The sequence below is a fragment of the Malania oleifera genome, chromosome 9 (genome assembly GCF_029873635.1).
Source record: "Malania oleifera isolate guangnan ecotype guangnan chromosome 9, ASM2987363v1, whole genome shotgun sequence".
In the NCBI taxonomy this organism is placed as follows: domain Eukaryota; kingdom Viridiplantae; phylum Streptophyta; class Magnoliopsida; order Santalales; family Ximeniaceae; genus Malania; species Malania oleifera.
This window is the reverse complement of record NC_080425.1, coordinates 81,070,749-81,090,995: the sequence shown is the minus strand read 5'-3', so window position 1 is coordinate 81,090,995 and position 20,247 is coordinate 81,070,749. Positions and strand designations below refer to the sequence as shown.

The following is a 20,247-nucleotide window of genomic DNA, read 5'->3' as shown; positions in this document are numbered from 1 at the left end:
GAATGCATTGTATTGTGCCCTTGATATGAATTAATTTAATAGAGTCATGGCATGTAAATCAGTAAAAGAAATTTGGGATAAATTAGAAGTTACCTATGAACGTACTATTGATGTAAGGGGCAATCGAATCGATATGCTCACTAGCGAGTATGAAGCTTTTAGGATGAACCCGGAAGAATCCATCACTAGCATGTACACTAGGTTCACCCACATAATAAACTCCCTAAATGCATTAGGAAAAACATACACCACCTATGAGATGATTCGAAAAATTCTTAGAGGACTGCCATCTATATGGGAACCAAAAGCTACTGCAATAACCAAAGGAAGAAATTTGAAAAACACCTCCTTAGATGAACTCATAGGTTCTCTCCTCACATATGAAATGATAATGAATGAAAGAAGTGGAAAAACTAAAGCCCAAGAATCTATAGCCTTCAAAGCTTCAAAAGAAAACTCTAGTAGTGAAGATGAAGAGGATGAACTAGCCTTTATATCTAAGAAACTTGCAAGAATACTAAGAAGAAAAAATAAATTCAAAAGAATAGTCCAAAACTCGGGTTCAGATGAAGAAGAAACCAATGAAAAGAAATCAAAGAATAAAATCCCCACATGTTATAATTGCAAGAAAGATGTACACATAAAACCGGAATGTCCACTACTTAAGAAAGATTTTAAAATGAAAAAGAAAAAGATAATGAAAGCCACTACTTGGGACAATATGAGTACAAGTAGTTCTGATAATGAATCAAGTAACCAAGAGGTTGCTTGTTATATGGCTTGGGACGATGAGGAAAGGTCCTCATCCAAATCCTTAAATAGTTCTTGTGATGATTCAACAAAAGAATCTAATGATGAGTGTATGTCATCTTATGAAGAACTTCAAAATGATTTATTCAAAGTACATAAGATGTTCGTTAATGTGACTAAACGATACATATCATTGAAAAACAAGAATGAAGGAGTTATGAAAGAGTTAGAATCCCTTAAACTTGCTGCAAGTGAAAAAGATTCAAAAATCAAGAAAATAGAAAATAAGAATGAAGCTATGAGAAAAGAGTTAGAATCTAAAATTCTTACTGAAAAAGAAAAAGACTTGAAAATCAAGAGATTAGAAAGTAAGAATGAAAAGTTGATGAAGGAATTAGAAGACTTGAGATCCCAATCTTCTATGGAAAATGAGAAAGATCAATATATCTCTGAATTAGAGAATAAAATCACAAAAATGTCTCAAAATCAAAAAAATGGTAAAAACATACAAAATTCAAAAATCTATGATCTTAAGAAAGAAATTGAGGATCAAGCCAAAATCATTTACAATTTCACAGAAGGAAAATAAAATTTTGACAGAATGATTGGCTCACAAAGAATGTCTTTAAATAAAGAAAGCATAGGATTCAATGGAATTAAAAATAAAAAGAAAAAGAATCTCTACATGGGATATTTTACAAAAGCATCCAAAGATTATGCTAGCACTTCTTCAAATGCTTACACTCACACCACATACTACCTATGTAAGAAAAAAGGAAATAAAGTTTGAATGTCCATTAAAGAGAAAGGGTCTGAAAATCAAACAAGTATGGAAAGTAAAAGAAACATCTTTTGTTAAAACATCCGGACCCAAGAAAGTATGGGCACCAAGATGAAATATTATGACTAAATCCTTCAATTGAAATCAAATCTATGAAAAATCAAACAAGGATATCGAACAAAATTGAAATAGAGAATAAGGATAAAAATTAATCAAGCTTATTAATGCTTATCTTATTAAAACTAATGAAAATTCTTGGTCTTAATCAATCAATGAATCATACAAGCCTTAAATTAGAAAGTATTAAGATATATGAAGTTTGGATGTTTATATGAAATCAAAAGAAAAGAAAATCTGGAGCAAATTGAGCTTTCTACATGAGTATTTTGATAAAGAAGAGAGCTTGGCAAAAAAATTATGAAAGAAACAAACGTTAAAAGAAACAAAGGTCAGCTGATTGACCATACGCTCAGCCGACTGACTGAACAAACACCTTAAGGAGAAACGGATAGGTCAGCTGATTGACCATAAGCTCAGCCGATTGGCTAAAGGTCAAATTTTAAACAAGTTTAATATGAAATATATTTGAGAATAAGAGATACTTGAGCAACATAAGAACAATCAAAGAAAAAATACAATGCACATGATAATGATATACTCCATGCTTATATGATATGCAATATGCTACACGTGTATATCTTGAAATTGGTATCTTGAAAACTCTAAAGACAATGAAAATATTGATGATTTATGGCTCACTATATTTTGAAAATCTGAGCATAAAGTTATTAAGCATGATTTATAAGCATAAATTTTGGTATGATATTGATATATGAATGTGAAATAAATTCTTGACCATGCACGCTAATAATGGATCACATGGATAAATTGAAAAATTTGCATCTAAATAATTTAAGTATCCATGAGCAGTGCATAATGTGACATTAGCATTGGTATCTATAAAGTATATTGGTATTCATGAGTATATCAATTAATATTTGAGCATGACAAGCATAATTATATCCATGAGTATGTTATGACATTGACATGATATTGGTATTTAATATTAGTATTCATGAGCACATACATGATATAAATCAATGTTTGAAACATGGGATGATAAATTTAGAAAGCATAATTGATATCAAATCTGAATGTATTAAATTTAGGGGAAGTATTATGACTCATTGTTTGTATTATGATTTTTCCCTAATTTTTCAATTGATATCATGAATTAATGAAATGTTTGAAATTTTAAATTGGTATCATGACTATTTGACTATTGAAGCACACTATACATGCCATATTGAAAAATAATGAATTGAGTGTCTACATATGCTTGATATGCATGTTTGATATTCATATGCTCAAAATATGATTTTATTTGAACTTAATCATTTTTTATATCTTACTCTTTTTTATTAATGTCAAAAGGGGGAGAAGTTTTGAGCAAAAATTTGAACATGATATATGTATCAAAAGGGGGAGAAGTATTTCACATGAATGATCTTGAACATGAATGATGTAATGAGCATGATAGTAAAAGAGTTTTTAAAATTGATTTTGACATAGTTAAATATGTTGAGATGATGCTTATTATAAGGGGGAGTCTTTTTAAGGCTCACTCAAATTTTTGCTCCTTATTTATCATCATCAAAAAGGGGGAGATTGCTGGCCTTACAAGGCTTAACATCCTATTTTGATGCTAACAAGCAAGTGAAACTTAACATATTTGATTCAGTGATGACATTTCAGGACACAACCATAAGAAAGCAAAGTTAAGTATACAAAAAGATTCATAAAAGCTTATATTTCAAAGAAGGATGATCATATGAAGCTCAAATCATGGATGCAAAGATGATATCTATTAAAACTTGAAGATCATGAGAGTGTGAATGTTAAAGCGAACGTGCTAAAAGCTTAAAGCTTGAAGACAAGAGAGCCAAAAAAAAGCAAAGCAAGAGAGTCAAAGAAAACCAATACAAGAGAGCCAAAGAAAAGCAAAGCAAGCATGAAGACTCAAGTACTTAGAATGTCTAAACTCATAAAAAGTCTTTATGTAAGTGCTTAATATTTTAAATATCTTTTGAAATATTTTTGAAACTCTTTTAGGGTTAAATATGGACTTAGAGACCAATATTTTTTAAACCCTGGAAAATGTTTTTGAAAAGTCACATTCAACTTTTTCAAATAACAAAAGGTTTAAAAGCTTAAAAAAATAGAATTGAAAAAATTGACTGGTCAGCCAACTGACCATAACGCACTGAATTTTCCCAGCCGACTGAAAAATATAACCATTGATTAACTGCCCAGCTGACTGACCAATTTGAACTACGATCAGCCAGCCGATTGACAAGCCCAATCGACTGACTCTTTTTGAACTGTGTTCAGACAGCAGACTGACAATTTTAGTGAAATTAATTTCTGGAGACAAAAGGGTCTTAGCCATCTGTCCAGCTGACTAACCCTATTTAAAATGTCTAACCAGTCGCCTGTCTAGCCAATTGACCCAACGGGAATTTGAATTTTAAACTTCAACGGGAAAAATCTAAAAATTGATTTTTCAAATATGAACGTTATAAAAACTTGTTGGACACTCCAAGTAACCTGGGAAACAAGGAAACTCATCCTAAAAAGTCTATAAATACTGCTTTAAACCCAAGAAATAAAATAACCAAGCAATCACACAGTATTCAAGCATTCAACTCTCAATCTCTCACAAAGCTCTTTCTTGCTCACACTCTTGCTGGGAGAATTCTACTGAACTACAGTTGATATTCATCTAGAGAAGAAATTGGTGATATCTTATACTTGAGCTTCAATTATATTTCATCTTGATATTTAAATTCTTGAAGTACATAGTACTGAATTTGTACTAATCTGCTCTGTTTGAGAGTATTCTTGTACGCAACATTTACTTCATATTTCTTGTAGTTCTTGAACAATTCAAGGTGTTTGGATCGTTGACTAAGCGTGGGGTATCGCTTGGAGAGGTGACTACTCTAGCCTATTGAAGGAGTGACCGAGTGTGTGGTATCACTTGGAGAGGCGGGCTCTAGCCTACAGAAGGAGTGTGTAACGATTTTTGTTCCGCCCGAAAAGGAACTAGTTTAGTGAATCCTTTGGTGGTTTGCCAAAGGCGAGGACGTAGGCTGGGGATAAGCCAAACTTCATAAAAAACTCAGTCTCACTCTCCTTCCCTTACTCTCTTTATTTTCAGCAAACATATAAACTGCGTGGATGTTTCTAATTCCTTAATCATAAAAACTACGTGGATCGGAAATTAAATAAACCAAAGTTTAATTTTGATTTGGGATTGCGGAAACCGAAAGGGAGTACGTTGATTGATCAATACTTTGCGGAAACCTCAAAAGGGAGTTGGTGGATTGGTTAATACTCAAAGACAAATTAACTAAGAGTTTATTTAAATTCTGAGTTGTTGGGAATTTGAGTTTTAGCTTGCATTGAAAAAACAAGTTTCATCACTACAGGGCTTACATATATTTATAGGGCTACAAACTAGAAAATATCTTGAATTCTTGAAAAACTGAAAATTGCCAAAAGGCTATCTTGATTGGGTATTGGTGGATTAAACACATTGATTGATGAATGGTTGGTTGATTGTTTAAGTTTTATTTACTTGTGTCGTGTTGAATACTTTTGTTGATATATGGTTGTGGATTGAATATTGTTTTTGAGAATTGTAAAAAGACTTAAGTATTTGTTGTATATTGGATAAATCAACAAGTCAAGAATTCATTAAAAGAATTAAAAGAGGTTACGAATTCTTAAAAAGTATTAAAAGAAATTTTTTAACCCAATTCACCCCCCCTCTTGGGACTACACCTTAGTTTTCATGAAATTTAAATGAAGGAAGCCAGGTGGCACTTACACTGCTTTGTGCAAGGCCTTCATAGCAGCTGCTCCAGTTCTCAAAGCATCAACAGTCTCAGTTGTGGCCTTTGCTCCTTCCAGCAAAATCATCTGAAACACAAACCAAAAGCAGTTAGGTTCTTCCATGCTAGATTCTTAAAGGAACCTAAAAACATACACAAATAAAAAAAATATTTAAGAACATAATTAAATGTAATTGGAAGTTGACCTGATCATGAACACGCAACTGGAAATTTCCAAGCTGCTCAATTTGCTGCTCGTATAGCCTCTTCCTTTTTAAACATTTTATAGCAGCTAGATAACGACAGCAAAATAAGCAATTCAACCAGGATACAGGTAATCAGTATAAACAATATTTTAGGGCATATCTATATGCCAAGAGAGCTGCATATCACATGAATCTCTAAATAATGAATGCATGCAGAAAATCTTTGAATGCTGCAAAACTAAAGAATCCATGTTATTGACCTAGTCAATGACAGCTATATTTGTCTGAAATCCCAGTCAGAAATAACACATGTTGCACAAATCTAAAACTATAATAAATGTGCCAAAAGTATTATAAATGCAGCTAGAAGTATACAATATATAATGAGGATTATTTTAAAATGATATTACAATCAATATACCATGTTAATTTTCAAACAATCTAACAGTTTTAAATATGTTAATTTCAAACAATCTGACAGTTCAAGTTTTCCAAATATAAATGGGCTAGTTCTGGACACACATGCCAGTCCAAAATTCAAGCTCAAGCCAGTCGGTCACCAGAATAATTTCCAGTATCCAACCAGGAACCAACCTCGACCCCACTGTAGACACCCTATTTTTGCCCTAGCCAAATAGAACAAGGGGTTCCCTTTTATTATTTTATTATTATTATTAGTATTTTTATTATTACTTTCTTATAATTATTTTATTATTATTGTTATTATTAATTTACTATAATTATTTTGGATTATTACTATTCTTATTGTTATTACCACTATTAATTTTATTTATTATTACCTTATTATTATTATTATTATTATTATTTTATTCAAAATTGATACTTTATTATTATTATTATTATTATTATTATTATTTTCCTATGTTATTAGTACTTTACTATTATTTTCCTATTATCCTTATTATTATTATTATTATTTTAATTATTAGTATTATTTTTAATTATTATCATTATTATTATTTTTGTTATTTTTGCAATCTTTATTATTATTTTTTTATTATATTATTATTATTATTATTATTATTATTACTATTGGTATTTATTAGTATTATTATTATTAGTATTACTATTATGATTATTATTATTATTATTATTATTATTATTATTATTATCTTACCATTCTTATTATTATTATAACTATTATTATTATTATTATTATAAAAAATAAAAACAAAAAAAAAAAAAAAAAAGGAAAGTGTTCATTAGGGTTTTTGGGGAGATGCCTATTTAAAGGCACGTTCACGGAACCAATTGGGGGGGAACAGCACACGGAGCAGCGGGCGGAGGCAACCAAAGAAAAAGAAACAAAAAAAAAAAAAAACCGAAGCCTCTCTTCTCTCCCTCTCTCTCACGCACACCCAGCCACCACTCATCCAGCCTCCCTCACGGAAACACTGCCGCATACCTTTATCCCTGCAGCCCCACCAATCCACGACCATTCCTCCATCTTCTTCTTTTCTTCCGTTCTCTCAGCCACCCATTGCCACAACCACCGGCAGGCCTCACCTTCCCGCTACCTAGCAGCCATAACCAACACCGGCAGCTCTTCACGTCTTCATCCATCAACTCCGGCAACGCAGCAGCCAGCAAGAGAGTCACAAGCCAGCAAGAGTCGTACCACAGCAGTGCACAAGTCCATCTCCCTCACTCACGCACAGCCCAGGCCCCGGCAATTCCCCGACGAGAAGCTCACGTGTCTTCCCCTCTCCGGTCACCTTCTCTAGCAGCGGCCACTCCTCCGGTACCCCCTCTGTGAGTTCTCTCCAAACACACACACACACAGCAACACACATCACACACAGAAACACACACACACAGCACACACAGCAACACACACACACACAGCACACACAGAAACGCACACATACAGCAACACACACACACACACAGCACACACTGCAAAACATACGCTGCACACACACAGCAACATACACACACAGCACACACTACAAAACACACACTGCACACACACACAACACATACAGCAACACACACACTGCACACAGAGTAAAACACACACAGCACACACATGTTTTTATTATAAAGTTTGAATTTTGCTTGGTTATTGTTTTAGGATTTTTAATAATTAATTTCCATATTTATAAATACTAATTTGTTTATCTTCATTATTGTAGGATTTTTTCTTTTTATTGCCAAGGTAAGATTTCCTTTGTAATATTTTCTGTTGTCATATTTTATTTTATTTTTTTTAGTGCACAATATTCAAGTTGTATGTGTAATATGTATTCTTAGGTTTCGGGTTGTTATCTTGTTGTGGTTCTTATGTGTAAGATATTTTTTATTTTATTCATGCTTATATTGTATGTTAACTTTATATTATATTATTAGTATTTTAGAATTTTGGTCATGTTATATATCATGTTAGGATTTTTAGTAGATTAGTTGTAGTACATGTGGTATTTTAAAACTATAGTTGTATGTGTATTTAGTATTCTAGAATGTTAGTCATATTAGGTATTTAACAACTTAAGATTTATAAGTAACATCATACATCTAATTTAGTATTTTAGGTAACTTTTAATATAGCATCTTGAGTAATACTATATATTTATTATTATGATATTTTTAGTATGTTAATATATAATGTATTATTTATTATGGTAAGTTTAATATTTTAGGTAATATAATATATTTGGTGTTTTGGTATCATGCTATTTTAGTATATATAGTTTTATAGTAATTTGTTACGTATTATAGTCTTTGTGGATATTTATTATTATTATCGTGATCATGTGTATTATGGTAAGTTTGAGATTTTTTGTTTATAACGTACATGTAGTATTTTAATATCATGGTATTGTCATTATCTTATTCTATATTATATATTTTATATTCTACTATCATTAGTACGTTGGATATTTTAGCTCGTGTTATATATTTAGTCTTATAGTATGGTGGTATGTTTAGAATCTTAGTAAATACCAAATATTTATATCTAGTATTTTGTATTGTGCTAGTTTTAGTATTTTAGCTTATATTATATATGTTGATTAGTATGTATTGTGGTATCCTAATACTCTAGTTTATTACTATTTTTTATTGTTATTATTATGTTTAAATTATTATGTCTATTATCCAAAACCTCCCAAACTAGTATTTTCATACTTAGGAAAACCCATAAAATTTCTAAAATTTGGGAGTGTATTTGATAAAATATTTTTGATTTTTAATCCCTATGATTTTATTGCGGGGGTATGAGCCTTTAGGCATCACGTACCTTAAGCTCTGAGGGAATATATATGTATATATCATATTTATTTATTTATTTATTTATTTTTCATGTGTATTTATAAATTCATAAAAAGGAGTAATTTAAAGACTTACTAGATTAACTTAGGGATAATTTCAAATTAATTAGGTACAGTTCGTAAGAACAGGCGCGTAGGGGGTGCTTGTACCTTCCCCTTGCGTAACCGAACTCCCGAGCCTAACTCTGGTAACGTAGACCTATTTTACCCCTAACGGAATTGTAATCATGTGTTCTAACCACACTAAAAGGTTAGTGGCGACTCCGACATTCCATATTTTTTTAATTGAAAATTAAAATTGATTTTTAATTTCGCCGCCCGGGGCACACGCGCTCCCGGGACGTCGCGACACCATAGATAAAAGATGGCAATGGAGCAAGATTTTTCAAACAAGAGTAAAATCTTTAAGTGAGTATTTTGTAAGAGATTCATTAGGTGGAGAATCTTCATATTCTAGACCATGAGGAAGAATTTAATGCTAAGAAGTCCATTTATTAAATCAAATTGTCATATCATAAGAATCCAGTCCTACAAGAAGAAGAAGCAAACAAAAGTCAGCAGCAACATAGCTGACGGCACACAGACACAGGATTACTTAATAAAACTGAAAAAAAGATCTTATAACCAAGAAAATAAATGTGCGTCCTTCTAAGTTTTAAGGAAGGTTTTAAGGCGTTTAAGAAGCATCTGAACACCATATGTGCACGCATGCAGGGGGGAAGTGAGAGAGAGAGAGAATCCATTGCAATACATTTCAAATGTTAATGAAAACTTTTTGTCAAAATAAGATCTATAAATCTGAACCCCCATGAGTTGCCACATGGCCAAGGCATGGACAATATGTGTTGTTTTCAGGGGTTCAAATCTGCTTACCTACAGAATCAAACTTCAAATCAACGAAAGGCCCCTCCACCCTTCAGATTAGTCAAACACTCAAAGGGAGCTGATGCCATTGATTACAGGAATAACAAAAATTATAATGCAAATTATTAATCAAGTGAAATGACAACTTCTCTACAAAAATAATAAGTTGAGTCATCCTATCAACTCTGCAATTTCGAACAAAAAGAAAATTATTTTCTTTTAAATCATCAACGGCCTCAAGGTGTCAAGACCCCAATTACAATCATAACAAAGTGTTCATTATGATTATAATGCATTATTTTTTAAAAATTGTGTTTGTAGCAACATGGTAGGCTAATAGGACTCAATTAATTGGCTTCAACATGAATTTTTTTAAGAAAAAGAAGCTTGAGGGTGAAAAGGATGCACATGCAAATTTCAGAGACATGCTTAGGCCTTTCAGTATTGTATTTTCTTTTGTAAAACAATATTGAGTTAGTGATACGCACATGAACAGCACAATAGACCCTAATGGCTATTACTATATTTTAGATTTTGGGGCCTTAAGAGAAACATGTTTGGGGCCAAAAAGGTAGCCTATAGTGCAAAACCATGAAGGATCTAACAGTCTATCCTCCTTGATAGGATGCCCAATCTAAATAGGAATCTCTCAGTGAAAGACTAAAAGATCCAAAGATTCCAAACGTCAAGCGAACTGGGTGTCCAATCCCTGTCATTTGTTACTTGTACTCATGGTCTTAAATTTCAACGAAATTGTTGAAATTTCTATTGAAATTTCCAATTTCCATCACCCTCAAAATTGAAATGGCACTCAATTTCTGCCTTACATAATTTCTATCGAAATCTCAATGAATCATCCAAAATTATTGAAATCTCAAAATTTTAACTATAGAATGAAATTTCCTTGGAATACAAATGAGAGATTTAGAAGCAAAGTGAAATTTTATCTCCTAATAACATTTTATTTAACAATTTATGTCTAAATTATCATTATTATCATAATAAATAATATTTAAATTCATATAAACTTACAACGTTTTATTTAACCATTCATGTCTAAAATATCATTATTTGCAAAATAAATAATATTTAAATTCATATAAACTTACAACGTTTTATTTAACCATTCATGTTTAAATTATCATTATTTATATAATAAATAATATTTAAATGATTTATGAATTTCATTTATATTAACTAAATATGTTTAATGCACATTATCTTACAAATGTGTTGGATGCACATTATATTGCAATTTTTCCACCTCATACACAATATAGATGTATTTAACTTGTAAGATATTAGTCCTAAAACTTACATTAATATGTCTATTAACCATTTCTAAGGTTTCATAAAAGAATTTCATGCTTCAGGACTAATTTTTGTTATTTTTTCAAATCAAAATCAAAATTGACATCAAAATCAAAAATATGTCAAACCTTCTATATTTTTGGAGCTTCAAAATTTGAGTCGAAATCAAAATTTAAGACCTGGTTTGTACTAGCAGATCATACAGCTACGAGCAACTAGTATGGTCAGATAACCGATCCATGAAGTTCCAAACATCTGATCCTGGTCTAGAATTTTCTATTCACTATGTTCAAATTCTACCTACAAATATGAGGCTTCATTGCTATTCTACCAATCTTAACCAATTCCTTAGCTATATTGTTAAGCTGTCCTACACCTTCCGAAGAGAATCTTGAGCTTCAACTTGCATTATCCTTCTCCTCCTAGTGTGCTTGATCATTGTAAGTCAATTCTCAAGAAAAATCTTCTTTGTAATATTTGACTCCTCTTACGGTGAAAGAGGGTGAGATACCCTTATTTGTAATTGTAGTAGGGTCCTAGAAGCACCTTGCAGAAGCTTGCACGGTTGAAGCAAGCAATTTTATATCAAGTTGATACTTAGTGGAGAACAATGAAGGAAATGTTGTCCTTGGGGAAAGGGTGTAGATCAGGAGCCAAACATGTATGGTCATTGTGCAACTGTGTATTCACTCTCTATCTCTCTACATTCTCTGCATTTCCTTTACTCTTTGTCTATGTGCTTTATTTCTTGCATTTACTTCATTATATTGCTTTGAACTTTGCAAACATACTTTTATCTTAAATTTTTCAAAATATGTAAGAGGTGAAAAAGGTAAAAGGATAAGACATCCTCCTAAAAAGGAAAAAAAAAAAACAAAAACAAAAAGGAAAGAGAAAAAAAACTAGGGAACATTAAACAAAAAAAAAATCAACTCAACAATACCATCCAATCCCACTGTAAGTCAGTAAAACAGATTCCAAGAAACAATCAGCTGATCAAGCTGAGACCCTGAGAAAGATGCTAGAAACCTAGTATTGTCCTAAATAAATGCACAGAAAAAAACTGGCCCCTTAAGAATTCCAGCACTGCAATTGCCCTTTTTTATCTCTAACATCAAAAACTATTTTTGAATGACTTCTTGAGTCAATTTCTGAAACTTCAGTATGGCAATGAAAATGTTATTATGTATGAGAAAATGGAAAAAAGTATAAATGCAATGTTCCAACTGTCCATGGAAAATATAATTTGTAACCCTTTTTAAAAATAAAAATAGCGCAAAAGAGTACGATATAAAAATATTTTTTAACAAGCATAACAATTGATCCAATTGAAGACCATACCCTTTTTGTTCTTCGATATTGTAAATTCCCTAGCCTTCTCAACCTCTGCAGAAGCTTTCTTTACAAGAACTTTCTCTTTCTTCTCCAGCATTTCAAGTGTCTGCATGAGATTAACTAATTATCCCTCATGCACACAAATTTGCACAAAGAAAGTATTGCCTAAAGAGAAAGTATACGAAATTATGTGAAATCAAAGAACAAAAGAATTTATTCTTTGATGAGCAAAAACCACTTAAGTATAACATATTATTAGAGAAAGAAAACAATATGTATTTTTTAAGAATATTGAGGGAAAAGCAGAAAGAATTTAGCTCCTTTCCTCCCTCCAAAATAATCAAATGTAACCAATTCAATATTTCAAGCAAATCACACCTAACTAAATAGATCCCTTAGACAGCCATGTCCTTTTGATGTTGATGCAAAAGATACAATGGTTGTTTTAGTCATCCGGGCCAATGGCTACACCAAGAGAAGCTATGCCCAAACAGAAATTCCAAAAATATGAACACCTACTCTCATGCCATATCAACGTCACTAGAAAATACACACACACACACACACACATATATATATACAAGAAAAAATCTAGAGGATTACAATTTAAAGTATTGTACATAAGTTACAAACTTAATGTGCTGCTAATATAACATTGACTACACAAACTAATAGTACACAATTCAATTTTACCTACCACTAACAAGGATTTTGTCTCAGCCACCTGATTTCTACTAAAATATTTCCTCCATTAACTATTCAAGGCCATATTCCAAAGTCTGTTGAGCCTTCATGACTAAGAGGGGAACTCAGTAGTAACCCCACTGCAGGAGCAATCATTCTATAAAAGGTCACCTGTGGTCATGCAGTGTTAATTGAGTTGCCAGCAATAAAGGCACAAATTCAGATGGTTTGATTAGGACCATTTGCAGTCTATCCACATGAATAGATTTCATGCACATCTTTTCTATTGTTGTGGAACACACCCTAGGGCTATGCTCGTGCATGCACACATGTGTAAATCAAAAGAAAAATAAATAAATAAAATAAAAGAAAATGTGTTTAGACAATATGCTTGAAGACCCTCCATGAAATCTCCACAATCTTCAATGAAAATTACCTTAGGATTTCAACTTTGATATATGTAGACCCCATGTGAAAACCCCAAAATAACTCTCATATTGACACTGGGGCTCAAAATCATGAAACATACTATGCATGATGGGGGGTCTAGGGCCGACAAGAGCAGAGAAAACAAAAACAGAGAAAATAAAATAACATTTCAGTATTTGATACAGACATGGTATTTATATACATAAAGAAGGAATCTTCTTTGTAACAGATTTCAGCATTACAAAGAGAAATAGGACACATATGCAACAGAAAATTATTCTGGAGGTTGCTGGCTGTAACAGAAAATATTTGCTGAGGAGCTGTGCTGTGAGGTCTGATCCTGTGTGGTGCTAGTATTGCTAATTTGCCCCTGCGAGCCGAGCATGTCTGGAAGAACAGTGAGGCTCGATCGAAGTGTTGAGAACCTTGAAACAGAGAAGGGCTTTGCAAATATGTTGGCAAGTTGATCCTTGCTTGAGAGAAAAGAGACTTGAAGAGCTATTGCTTGAATCCGATCCCGTAAAAAATGATAGTCAATATCTACATGTTTGGTACGAGTATGCATCACAGGATTCATGGAGAGGTATGTGGCCCCCAAGTTATCACAGTAAAGAGTAGGAGGTTTTGACAAGAAAATTCCCAGCTCAGACAAAAGTGATTGCAGCCACAACAATTCACAGGTTGCAGGGGCAAGGCCCTTATATCCTACCTCCGTACTAGATCTGGCTTATAGTGGATTGTTTTTTTGAGCTCCACGAAACCAAGTTCTTGCCATAAAAGACACAATAGCCACCAGTCGATTTCCTGTCATCTGGGCATCCTGCCCAGTCTGCATTGGTATAGGCAGTTAAAAATGGAGTAGGAGAAGGTGTGATAACTAGACCATAGTGAAGTGCATGCTTTAGTTAGCGTAAAATGCACTTAATACTTTGCCAATGGAAGAGGCAAGGGGTATGCATAAACTGACAAACCCGGTTGACAGAGAAGGCAAAATCTGGTCTGGTAAATAGCAAGTATTACTACACTGTGATATAAAGAAAGATCTTCCACAGAGGTGGAATCAAAAGCAGACAACTTAGTGGAAGGTGACATGGGGCTGCCAACAGGTTTACAGTGCAACATATTTGTCTTTTTGAGCAAATCCAAAATGTACTTCTATTGAGATAACATGAGACCAATACCAATACAATGACATTGAAGGCCCAAGAAATAATGTAAAGACCCCAGATCCTTAATAGGAAAATCAGTGCTTAAAACTGAAATAATTTGAGCTAAAACACTCGGATGTGAGCCGGTGAGTACGATGTCATCCACGTAGACTATGAAATAGAGAACCACGGATTGATGTCTATAAATAAACAGTGAGGTGTCTGATTTGGAAGCAACAAAGCCCAATTCTAGCAACCAAGAACTAAGACAAGCATACCGGGTGCAAGGAGCCTGTTTAAGGCCATATAAAGCTCGATTGAGCTTGCAGACATACTGAGGAAATTGAGGGTGTACAAACCCAGGTGGCTGAGTCATAAACACATGTTCATCAAGAGTCCCATACAAAAAGACATTTTGGACGTCTAGCTGGTAAATCGGCCAACCAGAAGAAATTGCAATGGATAAGACTAACCTGATGGAAGTTGACTTTACCACAAGACTAAACGTTTCGTTGTAGTCCAAACCTTCAAGTTGACTATAGCTCTTGGCTACCAGTCTTGCTTTTCCCCATTCAATGGAACCATTCGACAGATGCTTGGTCTTAAAAATCCATCGACAACCAACAATATTCTGAGTAGAGGTAGGGGGAACCAACGATAATGTATTAGTGGGCATGAAGGCATCAAATTCAAGCTACATCGCGTGTCTCCATTCGAGAAATTTTGAAGCTTCAGTTACAAAGGTGGGGTCATCTGGAATAGCAATGGAAGAGGCTGGAAATGGTGTCGTCAATTTTGATTTTGGGACAATGTTTGTTGGATTTGGTTCTGGTTTGCATGGGATGAACATAAGGAGGAGGTGGCTCGACAAGTAAGTTGATTCTGAGGAAGATGAGGTAGAGTGTGCCCTAGAGGGGTCAGTAGGTGGGCTTGGGTCTGAAAAAGATTTGGCTAAGTCAATGTTGGGTGGAGATGTAAGTGTAATAGGGCTAGGACTATGAAGTATCGAAGTGGGTAAGTGGGAGATAGATGGATTAATGATGGAAGGATTTGCTGATGAGTTGGGCTGAGTAGAATGGGAATGAAGATGCTGTGAAAGCCCACAAGTGTGAGAAAAGGAAATGAGTGGTCAGTGAACACGCGAGGAATTGGGCCGAGAGGAAGGAGATGGGCTCGGGTTAGAAGAAGAAAAGGGAAAGTTAGTTACATCAAACAACACTTTGCGAGAGATGTACATTCTTGTTGTGGGAACATGATAGCACATATAGCCATGGTGAGTAGAGCTATATCCAAGAAAGACACACGGGAGTGACCAAAAGCTCATTTTGTGATTATTATACGACCTAAGATTAGGCTAGCATTGACAAACAAATGTTTTAAAAACATGTAGTCTGGTTTTTGATGAAACTGGACTTCAAATGGTGATTTGTTGTGCAAAACAGGAGTAGGGAATCTGTTAATTAAAAAAACAGCAGTGACAAAAGCATTGGACCAGTAAGAATGAGCAAGGAGTGCAAGTCCAGTCTCAACAATGTGTCGGTGTTTTCTTTCTACCAAACCATTTTGAGAGTGAGCATGGGACAAGAAATGCGATGAGAAATACCGAAAGAATGCAACACATTATTAAGAGATCTAAATTCTCCACCTCAATCAGATTGTAATGCTCGAGTTTTTGTATTAAAGAGATTTTCTACATGACGTTTAAAAGATAGAAAGACCATGACTACATCGGATTTACATTTTAATGGAAAAATATAGGTAAACCTATTGTAGTCATCTACAAGGGAAAGATAGTATCTAAAACCACCATGAGATAGCATTGGTGCAGGCCCCCACGAGTCTGAAAATAGAAGTTGAAGAGTTGTAGATCTAGATGAGGGAACATGATAAAGTTTTGAGAGAAGAAAATTGCCATTTGTCGAGGGGATGGTGGAACTGCCAACATGGTGAATTGTAAGAGAATTACCATCACCTACACGAACTTGTGTTTCACCCTTGTACTCAGATGGATTAAGAGGAATGTTATAGAAATCATGTGTAAAATGGTATGTAGTAGCAGAATCAGGGTACCAATTATTGTCGACAGGGAGGTGAGGTGCTGGAGTGTAGTGTGGAACAAAGATGAAATGTGTTGAGAGGGAGGGTGGTTGAGGGGATTGAAAGTTGTAATAAAATTGATGGTAGCATGCACTGGTTGTATGGCCTTGCTTGTGACATACTTGACAAGTGGGACGGTTAGGTGAAAAAGGGGATGGGGATGAAGGGAAACGACCATTATTTCTTCCTCAACCATGCCCTCAGAAACTTCCCTTTCCACGAGAGAAACCACGACCTCGGAAAGGAGTGCTACCAGGTTGTTTTTTAGTGATATTGGCAGAGAACTCAGGGGACGTCGTAAGACCAATTTGCTGATAGTTTAACCGAGATTCATGAGTAAGGAGGTGACTATAGACTTGAGCTGGACTGAGAGGTTCCGCACTAGTAGTAGTGGAGGTAACTACCAAGTCATTATCTATGCCCAAGCCAACCAAGAGAAATGTGATAAAATCAGAGGAAGATAAAGTTTTACCAGCCATAGCAAGAGTATCTTGGAGAAGTTTGGCTCGTTGGTAATATTTAGCAATAGAATCCGAACCCTTTTTGAGGGTTGTCAGCTGCAGTTGCACTTGCATAATGCAAGCATGGGATTTTGCAACAAAGAGTTCTTCGAGGATATCCGATATTTCACGAGCAGAGGATGCCCCTAGAACATCTGCAATCAAATTTTTTGATAGGGAGGAAATCAGAAGACTCATGATGGCTTGATCCTGTTGTTGCCAAAATAAGAAGGCAGAATTTGGTTGCTGTGAACTTTCATCAAGCATTTGGGGGGGAACAAGTTCAGTCCTCTGAGGTAGGGCATGATTTGTGCCTTCCACAAAAGATAGTTTTCACGATTTAATTTGACAATGATGAAATTTGTGGGGGAGGAAAGAGAGACAATAGAGGTTTGGGGGTGAAGGAATCATCTGTTCAGGGATTTTTGGTTGTTCAAGAGTTTCAGCCATTAGAGAAAGGCTTTATGAGCTTTAGACAGAAGACCTGGAACAATGGACGTGAGTCCTAGCTAGCTCTGATACCATGGCATGAGCAAAGAAAACAAAAACAAAGAAAATAAAATAAAATTGAGAGGAATTATATCATTCTCATATATTTCAGCATTTGATACAGACATGGTATTTATATACATAAAGAAGGAATCTTCTTTGTAACAGATTTCAGCATTACAAAGAGAAATAGGACACATATGCAACAGAAAATCATTCTGGAGATTGCTGGCTGTAACAAAAAATATTTGTTGAGTAGCTGTGCTGTGAGGTCTGATCCTGTGTGGTGCTAGTATTGCTAATAAGGGCAAGAGAGTTGTGGCAAATAGTTTTAATTTCCGATTACACTTTTCAAAATAAATAAAAAATGCCACCTTATTTTTCAGCCTCTCCACTTGGTATGGAAAATTTAGAAGATATCTTTTAAAGTTTTCCATCTTTCCAACACAAATGTTAGAAAACTGTGTATTTTTGTAATTATTTGAAAACTGAAAAGGGAAACAATAATTATTTCCTGCCACTACACAGACCTTAAATAAGCATGATACAAATTGACAAAATTGGTATTCCTAATTTAAGAGTCTAATGTATCGTTTTGTTTTCATTTCGTTTTCGTTCCGTTTCGTTTTTATCTATTTGTAACTTGTTTTGCTGGAATTACAGTATTCCTCCACCATAAGTGAGGGGTTTTCTAATAAATAAATGAGGTGCCGCTTTTTTTTATGGGAAAAAAAAACAGTTAAGAATTTAAGTACATAAAAGTATTTCTAATTAAAACAACATAAGAATAGCAATAATGGCCATTTATTACAGGTAAACCTATACAAGGAAAGTAAAACTTGCACTCTTTGGAGTTTAATCAAGCGCGTTTGCTCATTTCATGCAAAGATCCAACTCTTAAGGGCACTGGTAAGTAGTAACCCAATTAAAAGTTCGGAAATTTTGCACTGTTTTTTGAAAAAACAAGAACCAACTTCCCCATCCTTTTTTTTTTTTTTTCACTTACTCAGAAAGATTTCTGGGCAACCAAACATGTGGCTATACCCAAAAAGAAATAGGTTCACTTGTTTCAATTAAAAAAAAGGAAAGAAAGACTTCTAACCTGTCGAACAAAACAAGAAGAAAACTACTGCAAAAGCAATTAAAAATAAGCTGAAACACACACACACACACATACAATAAGCTTGAAATGGGCGAAGTGTAGAACCTCGTTCAACTTGTCTAAGCTTGTGAGAGCATTGGCTTTGGGTTCCGGCTTGGGTTTGCTGAACACCCGCGACAGCATCTTTGGTCGACGATATCTGTAAAGAAACAATGTATTACAGAAACGAGAAAAATAGAAGGAAGACGAGAGAAAAATCATGAGGTTGAATGAAAAATACGACTGACCTAGCCCACAGTGTGCCTGTAGATTGAATGGAAGGATTGGCAGAGGATATAAATTAGATCGCCCTCGGTTAATGATTCGGGAGCGAGCAATTTGAGGGTATTGAGATGGAGAATGCAAGGGTTGCATAAAGATGATCTGAAGAAATGGTAGAGGGCGGCGATCGCGTAATTTTCTACCGTTGGAATTTGGACTGGTGGATGACTTGTCCGCATGCATCTTCTCCGCAATTCCAACTTCCGTATTGGCCTACTTTTGTAAATTGGCTTTTTAAGTGGTTTTAATTTATAATTATCATTCATCCACAAGAAAACAATTAGTAAATCGAAAAATGTAATATAAAATTATATTGAAATTTTTTCAAATTTACTTAAATTCAAATCAAATATCTGAAATTCATATTTTCACATGCATAATAAATATATTTTATTTTTTAATTTTAAACTTTCTTTAATAAACATTTGGCAATTGAGTCTCGCATTTAATTTCATGAGATTTTGCTAACAGAAGTAGTATAAAATTATATTCAATTTTATTTACTTCACATGTTTAAATTTAAAACTCAAGTTTTATAAGTTTACTATTTTAATATAAGAAATAAATTCTAAATTATTTCTTCAATTTTTTAAATACAATAATGTACCTCTTATTTTATTAATTACTATTAAATGTATTACCTAATTGTATGTGTTATATCACATAATATTTTATTATGCGTTGGGCATATATGTGACACAATTTTAAATTTTATGGTGTTATCGTATAAAATAATATTTTTTAAACATTTTTAACATCTTTTTTTTATAAACATGTGAAATGGCTTAATTTCATGCATGTAAAGTTTTAAATATTTAAGAATTATTTTTTAAAAAAATATACTGGTGGAAATAAAATAACATGTCCATAACCATATAAATTTTAATGGGAAACAAAATACACATACATTGAAATACATTGGTTTATTGTGATAAAACGCATTTGTTTTGATTCATGACATCTCACTATTAATAAATCTTAATTATAATCAAGTGTAAGAAATGGTATGTTAATTAGTTAGTTGTAATTTGTTAATACGCAAGA

At 33.6% G+C, this 20,247-nt stretch overlaps 1 protein-coding gene across 1 annotated transcript in view; it reads right to left on the bottom strand.

The window, feature by feature from the left end:
* LOC131164134 (vacuolar protein sorting-associated protein 32 homolog 2-like) overlaps window positions 1-19,426 on the bottom strand; it is a 35,677-nt gene extending 16,251 nt beyond the window's left edge. The window contains exons 1-5 of the mRNA XM_058121115.1: window positions 19,170-19,426; window positions 18,988-19,081; window positions 12,440-12,539; window positions 5,634-5,719; window positions 5,424-5,515 (exon numbers count right to left, since the gene is read on the bottom strand). Of these exons, the coding sequence (XP_057977098.1) occupies window positions 5,424-5,515; window positions 5,634-5,719; window positions 12,440-12,539; window positions 18,988-19,065 (356 nt within the window). The 5' untranslated portion in view covers window positions 19,066-19,081; window positions 19,170-19,426. The remainder of the gene's footprint in view (window positions 1-5,423; window positions 5,516-5,633; window positions 5,720-12,439; window positions 12,540-18,987; window positions 19,082-19,169) is intronic.
* Window positions 19,427-20,247: the final 821 nt, after the last annotated feature.